The sequence below is a fragment of the Coregonus lavaretus genome (assembly GCF_964263955.1).
Source record: "Coregonus lavaretus genome assembly, chromosome: 8".
Classification (NCBI taxonomy): Eukaryota; Metazoa; Chordata; class Actinopteri; order Salmoniformes; family Salmonidae; genus Coregonus; species Coregonus lavaretus.
Window position 1 is genome coordinate 54,776,682 of NC_139995.1, and position 18,301 is coordinate 54,794,982.

The 18,301-nt window shown below is 40.9% G+C and overlaps 1 protein-coding gene across 1 annotated transcript in view; it reads right to left on the reverse strand.

The window, feature by feature from the left end:
* The window catches only part of LOC311134096 (protein phosphatase 1 regulatory subunit 1A-like), a gene marked incomplete at both ends in the record, with an annotated part of 66,712 nt that extends 48,873 nt beyond the window's left edge, over positions 1-17,839 (reverse strand). Inside the window, one exon of the mRNA XM_084167685.1 lies at positions 17,759-17,839. Within this exon, the coding sequence (XP_084023811.1) occupies positions 17,759-17,839 (81 nt within the window). The remainder of the gene's footprint in view (positions 1-17,758) is intronic.
* Between the last annotated feature and the right edge of the window lie 462 nt (positions 17,840-18,301).

Below are 18,301 nucleotides of genomic sequence, written 5' to 3' on the forward strand. Positions count from 1 at the left end.
CATATCTTACCATACCATACCATAATACCGTACCATATTTTACCATATTATAAACTTAATACCATACCATATCTTACCATACCATAACCTTAATACCATACCATATCTTACCATACCATACCATAATACCATATCATATCTTACCATACCATAACCTTAATACCATACCATATCTTACCATACCATACCATAATACCGTACCATATTTTACCATACCATAAACTTAATACCATACCATATCTTACCATACCATACCATAATACCATACCATATCTTACCATACCATACCATAATACCATACCATATTTTACCATACCATAAACTTAATACCATACCATATCTTACCATACCATAACCTTAATACCATACCATATCTTACCATACCATACCATAATACCATACCATATCTTACCATACCATACCATAATACCATATCTTACCATACCTTAATACCATACCATACCATATCTTACCATACCATACCATAATACCATATCTTACCATACCTTAATACCATACCATATCTTACCATACCATAACCTTAATACCATACCATATCTTACCATACCATACCTTAATACAGGGTTTCCCAAATTCAGTCCTGGGTACCGCAAGGGGTGCACATTTTGGTTTTTGGCCAAGCACTACACATCATCAAGCTTTGATTATTTGAATCAGCTGTGTAGTGCTAGGGCAAAAACCAAAACGTGCACCCAGGGGGGGCCCCAGGACCGAGTTTGGGAAACACTGTATTAATACCATACCAAGCCCCCAGTAGCTGCTCTCATTGACACACACACACACACACACACACACACACACACACACACACATACACACACACACACACACACACACACACAGCCCCCAGAGCCTTAATCCATCCCACTTTCCTTTCAGCTCCTTCTCCTTCACATTCAACACTGCATAACTTACAAATTGAGAAGAAAAAGAGAGAAAGCTATAGATTCTGTAATTGTTGCTTCTGTAAAATAATTCCCATGTCCAATATGAAGTGAAGTTCAACTCTTCTGATGGATGGGACCAGAGTAACACATTGAAATGAATAGAATAGGCTGATTCACATCGAAGTCCATACTCCTCTCTTGGATTCATACAACGGGCTATACACAATATGGCTCCCCGTATCACAAAACACCATCCATCTATGTCCTGACGTTTTTCCATCTGTTGATGCATATTGTATGACATTCAAGACAGGGATTGCGTATCTTTCCACATCCATCACATCATCTATTCATAGCCCTGTCCTTATAACAGCAGCCCTGTTCAACTTTGTATTATCAGAATTATTCATGAGCTTTTGAGCAGTGAGAGTAGTGAGTCTGAGGATGCCTCCCAAATGGCACCGTATTCCCTATATAGCGCACTACTTTTGAACAGAGCACTATGGGCCTATACAGTGAGGGGGAAAAAGTATTTGATCCCCTGCTGATTTTGTACATTTGCCCACTGACAAAGAAATGATCAGTCTATAATTTTAATGGTAGGTTTATTTGAACAGTGAGAGACAGAATAACACAAAAAAAATCCAGAAAACCGCATGTCAAAAATGTTATGAATTGATTTGCATTTTAATGAGGGAAATAAGTATTTGACCCCTCTGCAAAACATGACTTAATACTTGGTGGCAAAACCCCCGTTGGCAATCACAGAGGTCAGACGTTTCTTGTAGTTGGCCACCAGGTTTGCACACATCTCAGAAGGGATTTTGTCCCACTCCTCTTTGCAGATCTTCTCCAAGTCATTAAGGTTTCGAGGCTGACGTTTGGCAACTCGAACCTTCAGCTCCCTCCACAGATTTTCTATGGGATTAAGGTCTGGAGACTGGCTAGGCCATTCCAGGACCTTAATGTGCTTCTTCTTGAGCCACTCCTTTGATGCCTTGGCCGTGTGTTTTGGGTCATTGTCATGCTGGAATACCCATCCACAACCCATTTTCAATGCCCTGGCTGAGGGAAGGAGGTTCTCACCCAAGATTTGACGGTACATGGCCCCGTCCATCGTCCCTTTGATGCGGTGAAGTTGTCCTGTCCCCTTAGCAGAAAAACACCCCCAAAGTATAATATTTCCACCTCCATGTTTGACGGTGGGGATGGTGTCCTTGGGGTCATAAGCAGCATTCCTCCTCCTCCACACACGGCGAGTTGAGTTGATGCCAAAGAGCTCCATTTTGGTCTCATCTGACCACAACACTTTCACCCAGTTCTCCTCTGAATCATTCAGATGTTCATTGGCAAACTTCAGACGGGCATTTATATGTGCTTTCTTGAGCAGGGGGACCTTGCGGGCGCTGCAGGATTTCAGTCCTTCACGGCGTAGTGTGTTACCAATTGTTTTCTTGGTGACTATGGTCCCAGCTGCCTTGAGATCATAGACAAGATCCTCCCGTGTAGTTCTGGGCTGATTCCTCACCGTTCTCATGATCATTGCAACTCCACAAGGTGTGATCTTTCATGGAGCCCCAGGCCGAGGGAGATTGACAGTTACTTTGTGTTTCTTCCATTTGCGAATAATCGCACCAACTGTCGTCACCTTCTCACCAAGCTGCTTGGCGATGGTCTTGTAGCCCATTCCAGCCTTGTGTAGGTCTACAATCTTGTCCCTGACATCCTTGGAGAGCTCTTTGGTCTTGGCCATGGTGGAGAGTTTGGAATCTGATTGATTGATTGCTTCTGTGGACAGGTGTCTTTTATACAGGTAACAAGCTGAGATTAGGAGCACTCCCTTTAAGAGTGTGCTCCTAATCTCAGCTCGTTACCTGTATAAAAGACACCTGGGAGCCAGAAATCTTTCTGATTGAGAGGGGGTCAAATACTTATTTCCCTCATTGAAATGCAAATCAATTTATTATATTTTTGACATGCGTTTTTCTGGATTTTGTTGTTTGTTGACTTGGAGAAGATCTGCAAAGAGGAGTGGGACAAAATCCCTCCTGAGATGTGTGCAAACCTGGTGGCCAACTACAAGAAACATCTGACCTCTGTGATTGCCAACAAGGGTTTTGCCACCAAGTATTAAGTCATGTTTTGCAGAGGGGTCAAATACTTATTTCCCTCATTAAAATGCAAATCAATTAATAACATTTTTAACATGCGGTTTTTCTGGATTTTTTTGTTTTTATTCTGTCTCTCACTGTTCAAATAAACCTACCATTAAAATTATAGACTGATCATTTCTTTGTCAGTGGGCAAATGTACAAAATCAGCAGGGGATCAAATACTTTTTCCCCTCACTGTATAAGGAACACGGCGCTGTTTGGGACGCCAACCTGAGTCTTTCTCCTGCTGCCTCCATCTGCTTTTATAGCATGACATAAGTCTTCATTCTTCTTCTATATGAGGCTCAGTGGTGTTATACAAATGAACAGTAGCAGAGAGCTGGTTTAGTAGCAGTCACAGCATAGTACACTTACAGTAGCCTGTAATTACATTTTATGGTGTTATGGATGCTGTTCAAACTCATAAAAAAAAAAAAATTGAAGCTGAATCAGGAAGGAAGTAATTCAGAGGACAAGGGATACACCACTATAACTACTCTCCTTCCTTCTGGTGTCTGTGTAAGTCAGTGGTGGCTGGTGACCAAAGGTGGATGATGAATGAAATAACCTAATGGGAGGAGAATTGTATTAAGGAGAGGACAAGGCTGTACATCTACTGGCAGATACTCCACTATCACTACTGTTGTTTACCTTCATTCCTATCTGTACAGATAGCAACAACAAAAAAACATTAAACCTTTATATTTTCTGTATCCTAAAATGAACAAGAATCATACTGTACTGGGCACCAGGAAGTGCAGTTGTAATGCAATTTCAGTCATAGGAGATATAGATATATACATTTTAGTCTAAAAGTAACAAGGTTATTATGAAATACAGTACTGACTTCTCTCAGTATTACAGTTACTAAGAATAGAATCGGCCTGGAGCATGTACTTATTTCAGTTACAGTAATCTCAGACATTTATTAAAACAGATTTGCTTCCAGAACCTTTTTAAATCTAGGACAGATGAGTGGTGGGATAGCTAATACATTATCTCTGGACTGCCTCTCAGAAATGGACTCTCAGAAGCACTAGGAATTAACAGTGGTGACACAGTGAAGGACAAAGATATGTCAAGACATCAGCTTATACAAGATGTTAACTCAAGCCTACCAAAGTCCATAATGGAGTTATATTACCTTGAAATGCCACGATTCCTCATTTTAACTAGGGAGAGAATGGTTTTATTGTCACACCCTGGTTCTGGGACTCTATATATTGAGCCAGGGTGTGTATATTCTATGTGTTGTGTTTCTATGTCGGGATTCTAGTTATTGTATTTCTGTGTTGGCCAGAGTGGTTCCCAATCAGAGGCAACGAGTGTCAGCTGTTGCTGGTTGTCTCTGATTGGGAGCCATATTTATAGAGGCTGTTTTCCCTTAGTGTTTGTGGGATCTTGTTCCGTTTGGTTTTGTTTCTGTGTCGGTTGTGTTAGACCGAGGACGTCATGTTTTCGTTTTGTTGTTTTGTTCGTGCATTCATTATATAAATAAAATATGTTTGCAACTAACGCTGCGCATTGGTCTACTCTCTATAACGATCGTGACATTTATTATGCACAGAGAAGCTCTTATCTAAAGAATTTGGGTTGCTCAAATTCAAGAGGAAGGGAATGTCTCAGAAATGGACAGATTGTCATTCTAACACTGTGGGGAAAAGAGACTGGGAAGTAGAAATTGACAGATTGTCATTCTAACACTGTGGGGATAGAGATTAGGGAAGTAGAAATTGATAGACTGTCATTCTAACACTGTGGGGAAAGAGATTAGGGAAGTAGAAATTGACAGACTGTCATTCTAACACTGTGGGGAAAGAGATTAGGGAAGTAGAAATTGACAGACTGTCATTCTAACACTGTGGGGAAAGAGATTAGGGAAGTAGAAATTGACAGACTGTCATTCTAACACTGTGGGGATAGAGATCAGGGAACTAGAAATTGACAGACTGTCATTCTAACACTGTGGGGAAAGAGATTAGGGAAGTAGAAATTGACAGACTGTCATTCTAACACTGTGGGGATAGAGATTAGGGAAGTAGAAATTGACAGACTGTCATTCTAACACTGGGGGGATAGAGATTAGGGAAGCAGAAATTGACAGACTGTCATTCTAACACTGTGGGGAAAGAGATTAGGGAAGTAGAAATTGACAGACTGTCATTCTAACACTGGGGGGATAGAGATTAGGGAAGCAGAAATTGACAGACTGTCATTCTAACACTGTGGGGATAGAGATTAGGGAAGTAGAAATTGACAGATTGTCATTCTAACACTGTGGGGATAGAGACTAGGGAAGTAGAAATTGACAGATTGTCATTCTAACACTGTGGGGATAGAGATTAGGGAAGTAGAAATTGACAGATTGTCATTCTAACACTGTGGGGATAGAGATTAGGGAAGTAGAAATTGACAGATTGTCATTCTAACACTGTGGGGATAGAGACTAGGGAAGTAGAAATTGACAGATTGTCATTCTAACACTGTGGGGATAGAGATTAGGGAAGTAGAAATTGACAGATTGTCATTCTAACACTGTGGGGATAGAGATTAGGGAAGTAGAAATTGACAGATTGTCATTCTAACACTGTGGGGAAAGAGATTAGGGAAGTAGAAATTGACAGATTGTCATTCTAACACTGTGGGGATAGAGATTAGGGAAGTAGAAATTGACAGATTGTCATTCTAACACTGTGGGGATAGAGATTAGGGAAGTAGAAATTGACAGACTGTCATTCTAACACTTGGGGATAGAGATTAGGGAAGTAGAAATTGACAGACTGTCATTCTAACACTGTGGGGATAGAGATTAGGGAAGTAGAAATTGACAGACTGTCATTCTAACACTGTGGGGATAGAGATTAGGGAAGTAGAAATTGATAGACTGTCATTCTAACACTGTGGGGAAAGAGATTAGGGAAGTAGAAATTGACAGACTGTCATTCTAACACTGTGGGGATAGAGATTAGGGAAATAGAATTTGACAGACTGTCATTCTAACACTGTGGGGATAGAGATTAGGGAAGTAGAAATTGATAGACTGTCATTCTAACACTGTGGGGAAAGAGATTAGGGAAGTAGAAATTGACAGACTGTCATTCTAACACTGTGGGGATAGAGATTAGGGAAGTAGAAATTGATAGACTGTCATTCTAACACTGTGGGGATAGAGATTAGGGAAGTAGAAATTGACAGACTGTCATTCTAACACTGTGGGGTAGAGATTAGGGAAGTAGAATTTGACAGACTGTCATTCTAACACTGTGGGGATAGAGATTAGGGAAGTAGAAATTGATAGACTGTCATTCTAACACTGTGGGGAAAGAGATTAGGGAAGTAAAAATTGATAGACTGTCATTCTAACACTGTGGGGATAGAGATTAGGGAAGTAAAAATTGATAGACTGTCATTCTAACACTGTGGGGATAGAGATTAGGGAAGTAGAAATTGACAGACTGTCATTCTAACACTGTGGGGATAGAGATTAGGGAAGTAGAAATTGATAGACTGTCATTCTAACACTGTGGGGAAAGAGATTAGGGAAGTAAAAATTGATAGACTGTCATTCTAACACTGTGGGGATAGAGATTAGGGAAGTAGAAATTGACAGACTGTCATTCTAACACTGTGGGGATAGAGATTAGGGAAGTAGAAATTGACAGACAGTCATTCTAACACTGTGGGGATAGAGATTAGGGAAGTAGAAATTGACAGACTGTCATTCTAACACTGTGGGGATAGAGATCCAAACAAATACTTAGTTCCTTGAAACTGATTACAGTTGTTAGTCAGCAGCATATTATAATATTTGAGCTGTATCTACAAAATTACGTACAGTACGCAACTGCCTTGGCACACCGTGGTGCCTAACACAAGGATAAAGCATTAATATCTGTACATGGATGAGTGTACTTCCTGAGTGGGGGGTCCACTACATCCCCCAGGACTCCACCACCCCAGGACTCCACCACCCCAGGACTCCATCTCCCAGGACTCCATCTCCCAGGACTCCATCCCCCAGGACTCCATCCCGCAGGATTCCATCCCCCAGAGAGATAGTTTGATGGATAGTGAATGCTGTTTCTCTCCAGAGCCTGATCTACACACTATGAGGTGTCCAGGCACAACAGGGATGACTGAGGCATGGAGGAAGGCCTGTGATACCAACACAGGCACACTGAGACACTGTGATGCCATGGATGCTTTATGCCGAATCCCTGAAAATACTGAAACTCCAGTGTCTGGGAAGCTACTCTGAAAATATAGTTTATCAAGCTACCAATTACTTGACACTGGAAGAAGTTCAGCTAAACTAAAACTAACCTTAAGAAAAATATAGTTTACTAAACTAAAGTTATTTTGAAAAAGTTGTTCACTACATCAAAACTACTTCATGAATAATTATCATATATAAATCTGAAATGTCATAGACTACAAATCGCAAGAACAGATTACTTTGGGGTCATATGTTAACAGAATGTGTAAGTTAGCCTATTAAACCCCAAAAATATGTTTCAAGTGAGAATTAGGGTGGTCTGATGCTAATTAAGAAAGGAAATTCTTACCTACTTCAACCATATTTTATTTTATTTTATTTTATCCACTAGGCACAGACGTCAACTCAACGTCTTTTCCACATTGGTTCAACGTAATTTCATTGAAATGACGTGGAAACAAAGTTGATTCAACTAGTGTGTGCCCAGTGGGAAGTTCCAGTAGTTAGCTACACTGCTACATGACAAAAAAAGTAATTAACTAACACTGTGAAACACTGAAACAAGACAACACTGAAACGTTGAAACACAAACCACTTAAATTACGTAAGCACTGAAACACCTAAGCACTGAAACACCTAAGCATTGAAACACCGAAACTGACACTGAAACACAGTAATTCCATTGCTGCCCCACACTGAGACTCCGAAATAGTGAGACACTGAAATACTTTAACAATTAAACACTAAAATACTAAAATGCCCAAACTACGACACGCTGAAGCAAATCAGCTAGCCTCTTGTCGTCATACTGTGATGCCCACACCACGTCAGCAGCACCACACCACGTCAGCCAGCTCTGCTCTGATAGGCTCTGTGGTCGACCACACCACGTCAGTCAGCCAGCTCTGTTCTGATAGGCTCTGTGGTCGACCACACCACGTCAGTCAGCCAGCTCTGCTCTGATAGGCTCTGTGGTCGACCACACCACGTCAGTCAGCCAGCTCTGTTCTGATAGGCTCTGTGGTCGACCACACCACGTCAGTCAGCCAGCTCTGCTCTGATAGGCTCTGTGGTCGACCACACCACGTCAGTCAGCCAGCTCTGCTCTGATAGGCTCTGTGGTCGACCACACCACGTCAGTCAGCCAGCTCTGCTCTGATAGGCTCTGTGGTCGACCACACCATGCCAGCCATGCAGGTCTCAGCATCTCGGAACCCAGCCAAGGCTCTCTCTGCAGGGCTGCTGAGAGCTACATGATCAGTGCTCAGTGCTGTCTGACTGTTACAGAGAGAGAAGGAGATTTCCACAACTTCTATCGTTGCAGTAGAGGTAAATGTAGGAGAGGAAAACAGACTACTACTCTATGTGTGGACACACTAGCTGTATGCACGGGCAAAATAGCACACACACGCAAACACACACATACAGCACCACAGAGTGTTGGAACACAGAACGTTTCTATTGATATCTTAACAAGAGGACAGTGTGATTCATGGTTCACTTACTCCTCAGTAATTACATCTAAATAGCGATTCACTACCAGCTAAAATAACAATCTAATTAATTGACCACCATGCTCACCAGTAAAGCTCACAGAGAGCTGACCACTCTCTCAGGACATCAGGCAGACACATAGCCAGGCTGACCACTCTCTCAGTACATCAGGCTGACACATAGCCAGGCTGACCACTCTCTCAGTTCATCAGGCAGAGACATAGCCAGGCTGACCGCTCTCTCAGTACATCAGGCAGAGACATATCCAGGCTGTCCACTCTCTCAGTACATCAGGCTGACACATAGCCAGGCTGACCACTCTCTCAGTACATCAGGCAGACACATAGCCAGGCTGACCACTCTCTCAGTACATCAGGCAGACACATAGCCAGGCTGACCACTCTCTCAGTTCATCAGGCAGAGACATAGCCAGGCTGACCACTATCTCAGTAAATCAGGCAGACACATAGCCAGACTGACCACTCTCTCAGTACATCAGGCAGAGACATAGCCAGGCTGACCACTCTCTTAGTACATCAGACAGACACATAGCCAGGCTGACCACTCTCTCAGTACATCAGGCAGACACATAGCTAGGCTGACCACTCTCTCAGTACATCAGGCAGACACATAGCCAGGCAGACCACTCTCTCAGTACATCAGGCAGACACATAGCCAGGCAGACCACTCTCTCAGTACATCAGGCAGACACATAGCCAGGCTGACCGCTCTCTCAGTACATCAGGCAGAGACATAGCCAGGCAGACCACTCTCTCAGTACATCAGGCAGACACATAGCCAGGCTGACCGCTCTCTCAGTACATCAGGCAGACACATAGCCAGGCTGACCGCTCTCTCGGTACATCAGGCAGACACAAAGCCAGGCTGACCACTCTCTTAGTACATCAGACAGACACATAGCCAGAGGCTGACCCCTCTGTGATCCCTGAGCAACAGCTCTCTCATCATACACTCTCACACACACACTTATTCTAAAGTTACATACAAATAAATCACAGGTAGAAAGGGCAGTGCACCTGATTTGTCAAAAAGCCAAATGTAAAATGAATATTGGACAAATGAAGAGCCCCTTCCCATGACCATAACCCTAATGTTTTAAAACAGTACTATTAATATATCCCAACACTACTAATTAATCTATTAAAAACAAAACAAAAAAAGTTTTAAGTGAGAAGTAGGCATTGGTCTGAAGTAGAAAAGAAAGGAAATTCATGATTCCACAATGCCTACTCCACCCATGCTCTACCAAGGTTTTCCACCACACAGCTTTGACCAACTACAGTAGCTAGTTTGGTCTATTATTATTAAAGTTTATTTGGACAGGGAAGTCATACTGAGACTAGGGTCTCTTTTTCAGATGAGCCCTGCATAAATACATCAAATCTATAAACAACATACAAAATTACAAAACATATTAAGAAAAACAGACACATTTTCAACAAAGAGGTCCCTGATCATCATTACTCTGAACTGACCCAGGGGGACCAGAACATCTCATTTCAGAGATCTCTGTGAGTTGTTCCATGTAAAGGCTGCAAACAAAATGTCAAAGCAGCTATAACCCAGTGTTATCCAAGCCTGTGACCGGGTGTGGTAACGTGTAAGTCTAAATTGAATTTATGATGATAGATAGGAAGTTCCTGCATGAGTGCTTTGTAAATAAACACAAGACAATGCTGCTCTCTCCTTACATACAAAGAGGCTCAACCCACTTTTTAACACAAGACACAATGGTGAGTTCTATAACCATCCCCAGTAATAAACCCAAGGGCACAATGGAAAACAGCATCTAGTGGTTTAAGTGTAGATGCTGCTGCATGCATATAGATAATATCCCCATAATCTAAAATAGACATACAGTGGGGGAAAAAAAATATTTAGTCAGCCACCAATTGTGCAAGTTCTCCCACTTAAAAAAAAATTCAAGAAAATCCCATTGTAGGATTTTTAATGAATTTATTTGCAAATTATGGTGGAAAATAAGTATTTGGTCACCTACAAACAAGCACGATTTCTGGCTCTCACAGACCTGTAACTTCTTCTTTAAGAGGCTCCTCTGTCCTCCACTCGTTACCTGTATTAATGGCACCTGTTTGAACTTGTTATCAGTATAAAAGACACCTGTCCACAACCTCAAACAGTCACACTCCAAACTCCACTATGGCCAAGACCAAAGAGCTGTCAAAGGACACCAGAAACAAAATTGTAGACCTGCACCAGGCTGGGAAGACTGAATCTGCAATAGGTAAGCAGCTTGGTTTGAAGAAATCAACTGTGGGAGCAATTATTAGGAAATGGAAGACATACAAGACCACTGATAATCTCCCTCGATCTGGGGCTCCACGCAAGATCTCACCCCGTGGGGTCAAAATGATCACAAGAACGGTGAGCAAAAATCCCAGAACCACACGGGGGGACCTAGTGAATGACCTGCAGAGAGCTGGGACCAAAGTAACAAAGCCTACCATCAGTAACACACTAGGCCGCCAGGGACTCAAATCCTGCAGTGCCAGACGTGTCCCCCTGCTTAAGCCAGTACATGTCCAGGCCCATCTGAAGTTTGCTAGAGTGCATTTGGATGATCCAGAAGAGGATTGGGAGAATGTCATATGGTCAGATGAAACCAAAATATAACTTTTTGGTAAAAACTCAACTCGTCGTGTTTGGAGGACAAAGAATGCTGAGTTGCATCCAAAGAACACCATACCTACTGTGAAGCATGGGGGTGGAAACATTATGCTTTGGGGCTGTTTTTCTGCAAAGGGACCAGGACGACTGATCCGTGTAAAGGAAAGAATGTATGGGGCCATGTATCGTGAGATTTTGAGTGAAAACCTCCTTCCATCAGCAAGGGCATTGAAGATGAAACGTGGCTGGGTCTTTCAGCATGACAATGATCCCAAACACACCGCCCGAGCAACGAAGGAGTGGCTTCGTAAGAAGCATTTCAAGGTCCTGGAGTGGCCTAGCCAGTCTCCAGATCTCAACCCCATAGAACATCTTTGGAGGGAGTTGAAAGTCCGTGTTGCCCAGCGACAGCCCCAAAACATCACTGCTCTAGAGGAGATCTGCATGGAGGAATGGGCCAAAATACCAGCAACAGTGTGTGAAAACCTTGTGAAGACTTACAGAAAACGTTTGACCTGTGTCATTGCCAACAAAGGGTATATAACAAAGTATTGAGAAACTTTTGTTATTGACCAAATACTTATTTTCCACAATTATTTGCAAATAAATTCATTAAAAATCCTACAATGTGATTTTCTGGATTTTTTTTTCTTATTTTGTCTGTCATAGTTGACGTGTACCTATGATGAAAATTACAGGCCTCTCTCATCTTTTTAAGTGGGAGAACTTGCACAATTGGTGGCTGACTAAATACTTTTTTTCCCCACTGTACAAGAGGCCTGGACAATTTCCTTCCTATTAACTAAAGTCAGACATACTTTGTTTCTGTCAAAGAAACCAACCTTGAAATTCAACTTCTTCAACAGTGACATGTTTTTTAAATGACAGTTTGTCATCAAGCCAGATACCACGATAATTGTAGGAAGGAACTCACTAAATCTGTGTACTTTTCACATTTATTTAAATATGGTTTATGGGATCTAGAAAAAAGCATGCATTTTGTTTTGTTTGCATTTAGCACTAACTTTAGATTCAATAATGACATCTGCAATGCTAGAAAATCTGACTTCAAATTTGAAAAGGCTTGGTCAACTGATGGAGAAATGGAATACAACGCTGTATCTGCATAAAAATGATTATATACAGTACCAGTCAAAACTTTGGACACACCTACTCATTCAAGGGTTTTTCTTTATATTGAATATTTTCTACATTGTACAATAATAGTGAAGAAATCAAAACTATGAAATAACATATATGGAATCATGTAGTAACCAAAAAAGTGTTAAACAAATCTAAATATATTTTATATTTGAGATTCTTCAAATAGCCACCCTTTGCCTTGATGACAGCTTTGCAAACTCTTGGCATTCTCTCAACCAGCTTTATGAGGTAGTCACCTGGAATGCATTTCAATTAACAGGTGTGCCTTCTTAAAAGTTAATTTATGAAATGTATTTCCTTCTTAATGCGTTTGAACCAATCAGTTGTGTTTTGACAAGGTAGGGAGGGTATACAGAAGAAAGCCCTATTTGGTAAAAGAACAAGTCCATATTATGGCAGGAACAGCTCAAATAAGCAAAGAGAAATGACAGTCCATCATTACTTTAAGACATGAAGGTCAGTCAATACGGAACATTTCAAGAACTTTGAAAGTTTCTTCAAGTGCAGTCGCAAAAACCATCAAACGCTATGACGAAATTGGCTCTTATGAGGACTGCCACAGGAATGGTTACCCAGAGTTACCTCTGCTGCAGAGGATACGTTCATTAGAGTTACCAGCCTCAGAAATTGCAGCCTAAAATAAATGCTTCACTGAGTTCAAGTCACAGACACATCTCAACATCAACTGTTCAGAGGGGAATGTGTGAATCAGGCCTTCGTGGTCGAATTGCTGCAAAGAAACCACTACTAAAGGACACCAATAAGAAGAAGAGACCTGCTTGGGCCAAGAAACATTAGCTATTAGACCGGTGGAAATGTCTGGTGTCCAAATTGGAGATGTTTGGTTCCAACTGCCGTGTCTTTGTGAGATGCGGTGTGGGTGAACGGCTGATCTCCGCATGTGTATTTCCCACCGTAAAGCATGGATGAGGAGGTGTTATGGTGTGGGGGTGCTTTGCTGGTGACACTGTCTGTGATTTATTTAGAATTCAAGGCATACTTAACCAGCATGGCTACCACAGCATTCTGCACAGATACGCCATACCATCTGGTTTGGGCTTAGTTGGACTATCATTTGTTTTTCAACAGGACAATGACCCAATACACCTCCAGGCTGTGTAAGGGCTATTTTACCAAGAAGGAGAGTGATGGAGTGCTGCATCAGATGACCTGGCCTCCACAATCCCCGACCTCAACCCAATTGAGATGGTTTGGAATGAGTTGGACGGCAGAGTGAAGGAAAAGCAGCCAACAAGTGCTCAGCATATGTGGGAACTCCTTCAAGACTGCTGGTTGAGAGAATGCCAAGAGTGTGCAAAGCTGTCATCAAGTTGGCTATTTGAAGAATCTCAAATATATTTTGATTTGTTTAACACTTTTTTGGTTACTACATTATTCCATATGTGTTATTTCATAATGTTGATGTCTTCACTATTATTGTACAATGTAGAAAATAGTAAAAATAAAGAAAAAGCCTGGAATGAGTAGGTGTGTCCAAACTTTTGACTGGTACTGTATGTAACATTCTATTGGTTGTAAGAATGTTGTAGAATAATTTAAATAGAAAAACTCTAAGTTTTGAAATCGCCGTCGTTAAATAAACCATGTGCCATTGAATCTGTACATCGAAAATCTCTTCCCAACTATTTTACAACTTATAAGGCACAGCTGTCAATTTCTTGGTTCTTAAATGAATTTTTTTTTAACCAATTTTGGTCTTTAATGCAGGGCTGACAGACAAGTTCCTTACCTTCTGCCCCTTCCGCTTGCCTCTTCCATTTTTACAGTAATGCTGCAATTAGTTAGTTGTAATTTTGGGTAGAGCAGACATTTTCAAATATTTTTGTTAGCTGCATGTGTGACATAACTCCACCAGTCCTATTTATGATATAATTTACAAGGATTATACCATTTTTAAACATTTTTTCCAAAAAAATTACATTTCTTTAATCAATTAGTATATTTGAGTTTAGGCATAATATTTGTTGATTTCTTATCAAGAAGAGGTCTGAGAATACAGGAGAGTACCATGGATTAGTCCGTTTTTTGACTCTGAGTTGCTCAGCTAGAGAGATAAAAAATGGATGAGAAAAATGTAAGTGCCAACACAGGGTCTAGTAGAAAAAAAAGCTCTGAATAATATAGATCATGAAGGAATGCCTGGGGCGGGAAAAAAAGATATCTTCACAATTATACGAGGGTCAGATTTTTCAATTTGGTTTCTCTAATACAAGCAATAGGCCAGTGGTCGCTGATATCATTTGCTATCTCTAATACAAGCAATAGGCCAGTGGTCGCTGATATCATTTGCTATCTCTAATACAAGCAATAGGCCAGTGGTCGCTGATATCATTTGGTATCTCTAATACAAGCAATAGGCCAGTGGTCGGTGATATCATTTGCAAAAACACCACTAGCCAAATACTTATGGGGACGGTTAGTCAGGATAAGGTAAGCCAATCAATAATTAGATCTCCTAACACAACCAGTTCAGATACCAGAAAGGGTTTTAAATAATAATAATAATAATAATCAGAAATAATACCAACAGCCTCAGCAATAAATACACATTTTGGCTTATGGCCACTTTTACAACCAACAGCTCACACATTTTGGGGACAAAGATGCTAAGAGAGCATGATGCCATAACAGTAGATTGTACATAACGAGTCACCCCATCCCCCCTTTTTTGTCATTCACATCTGAAAATCTTGTAGTCCGCAATGGCAACGTCCTTATCCATAATCAAATTATTCAGCCAGGTCTCTGAGATGACCAGAACGTCTGGGCTAGTGTCATGCACCCAGACATCCAGAAAGTCAGGAAACATCAGAATTTGCACATTTATATGTAACAGACCAAGCCCATTTGAAAACAGCAGGAGTATCCATGGTGACACAAGAGTTAATAGAACTGGATGAGCTAGCCACAATGGGCTTCCTGATTGGATACAAAGTGGGAGAGCTAATAATAGAATTCAGGTAAATGTGCACAAGATGACTATTGATAATATCCCTATGCTTATGAGCACATTTAGCAATCTGATAGCTTGATGTGACTATTAATTGCACAGGTGGCGCTAACAACAGTGGGTTCCGTATGGTAACTAACAGAGCTTTCAATGGAAATTAAATTAACTGACACAAAATTACTATTTGCAATACCCCTATCAACATGGGAAGCTGTGGCAGAATGATGTTAGCTTACCTTGACGTAAGCTCAGAACCACTTGCTTTTTCAAACATGGTCCTGTTTTATCAATTGCTGTACTGAACAATGGACAGTTCATTACCTCTGTCAAATGAGTATGTTGCTTAAAGTTGTGTGTGTGTATTTGTATTTATTTTTGCAATAAAGACAATGACGCTACAAAAATACACATTTACAATAGGCTTATATCTAAAAAATACATACAGCCTCATTGTATTTACAGTACCAGTCAAAAGTTTGGACACATCTACTAATTCAAGGGTTTTCTTTATTTTTACTATTTTCTACATTGTAGAATAATAGTGAAGACATCAACACTATGGAATAACACATAAGGAATCATGTAGTAACCAAAACGTGTTAAACAAATCAATATATATTTTGTATTTGAGATTCTTCAAAGTAGCCACCCTTTGCCTTGATGACAGCTTTGCACACTCTTGGCATTCTCTCAACCAGCTTCATGAGGAATGCTTTTCCAACAGTCTTCAACAGTAATCGAACCCACAATTGCTGATGCTCCAGATACTCAACTAGTCTCAAGAAGGCCAGTTTTATTGCTTCTTTCATCAGCACAACAGTTTTCAGCTGTGCTAACATAATTGCAAAAGGGTTTTCTAATGATCAATTAGCCTTTTAAAATGATAAACTTGGATTAGCAAACACAATGTCCCATTGGAACACAGGACTGATGGTTGCTGATAATGGGCCTCTGTACGCCTATGTAGATATTCCATTAAAAATCAGCAGTTTCCAGCTACAATAGCCATTTACAACATTAACAATGTCTACACTGTATTTCTGATCAATTTGATGTTATTTTCTTTAGAAAACAAGGACATTTCTAAGTGACTCCAAACGTTTGAACGGTAGTGTATAAAACATTAAGAACTGAAGAGTATGAAGTAGGCTGTTTGAGAAGGTTTGAATTCTAAGCAACCTGCATACACATTGTTTGAAGTACAATAAACCAACATAGCTACTGTAGAAGGTCAAAGCTGTGTGCTGGGAAACCTTGGTAGAGCATGGGTGAAGTATGCATTGTGACGCTCATGTGAATTTCCTTTCTTTTTCGGCTTCAGGCCAATGCTTACTTTTATTTATTAATATTATTATTATATATTTTTTTTAATGCACATGATACACCAAAAGATGATTATCCAACAGTATTATCCAACATTATTATCCAACATTATAACACAGCAATAAAAGTAAAGTAAAAGTACACAATAATGACAAATGGCAACAGAAATAATGTAGTTATTAGTATTTATTTAATATTAAGAGAGGATTTTCCAGAGGGAAGCAAAAAAACAGACACCCATTTAAGCCAATATGGAGTAAATTGGGGGAAAAAAATCCCTGATCTCTTTTAACAAGACAATTAAGAAGCTCATGGAAAATACACAAAATAATCAACGTGTACCCATGAACTATTTACATAAATAATGTACATAAAAATTTACTGATGAAAGGGCTAGTCCTGCATTACCTGTAAACAATAGTGAGTTATTACAAAATATACAATTTATAATCAAACATACGTAGCAGATTCCTCAGATATAGTCAACTTTGTACATACAATTCAGGGATGGCCACAATTTCCCTTGAAGAGCTACAGGGTTATGTAGGCTTTCTTGTTCAAGGCAACGGGCGCAACTACAATACCTCAACAATTCCCAATACCATGGAGTCTATAACCTCCCGTTGGTTCTGACACACCGAATGCTCTCAGAACGGACACTGTTGAGAGACTATGAGGTCCTGTGCCATAACCCCCTGGGACCCACTAGCCTAGCCCCCTGTCCAGCCTGCCCTTATGACTTTTCAGATTGAAGACTGGCTGCAATAGCACCGGTAAAAGTTTAACTCATTAATCCCGTAAGTAACACCTAGAAAAGCTAACAGCTTGAGTAAGGTCCCGCACCATCACTCCCTGCGACCCCCCCCCCCCGACTCCTCACCTGTTCAGCAGCCTCTGGGTCCAGGTGTGAGTCCAGGAGAGGCATTGTGAACTGGATCTTCCTGGGGCTGCCTGTGTCCATGGTCCTGCTGGTGGTAGAGTTGTAGTAGTAGAGTAGTAGTAGTAGTAGTAGTAGTAGTAGTAGTAGAAGTAGTAGTAGTAGTAGAGTAGCAGTTGTAGTTGTAGTAGTAGTAGTATAGTATAGTAGTAGTAGGAGTAGGAGTAGGAGTAGGAGTAGGAGTAGTAGTAGTAGCTAGAGACGAGGAGAGCAGAATCTTGGTAAAAGACTGATGAGGAAGAGTAGTGGTGGTAGTGGTGGTGGTGCTGCTGCACAGAGCACTGTCGAGCACTTTGTCTGTCTCTCTCTCTGTCTCTCTCTCTGTCCCTCTCTCTGTCCCTCTCTCTCTCTCTCTCTCTCTCTCTCTCTCTCTCTCTCTCTCTCTCTCTCTCTCTCTCTCTCTCTCTCTCCTCTCTCTCTCTCTCTCCTCCTCTCCTCTCTCTCATCTCCGATCTCTCTCTCTCTCCTCTCTCTCTCTCTATCTCT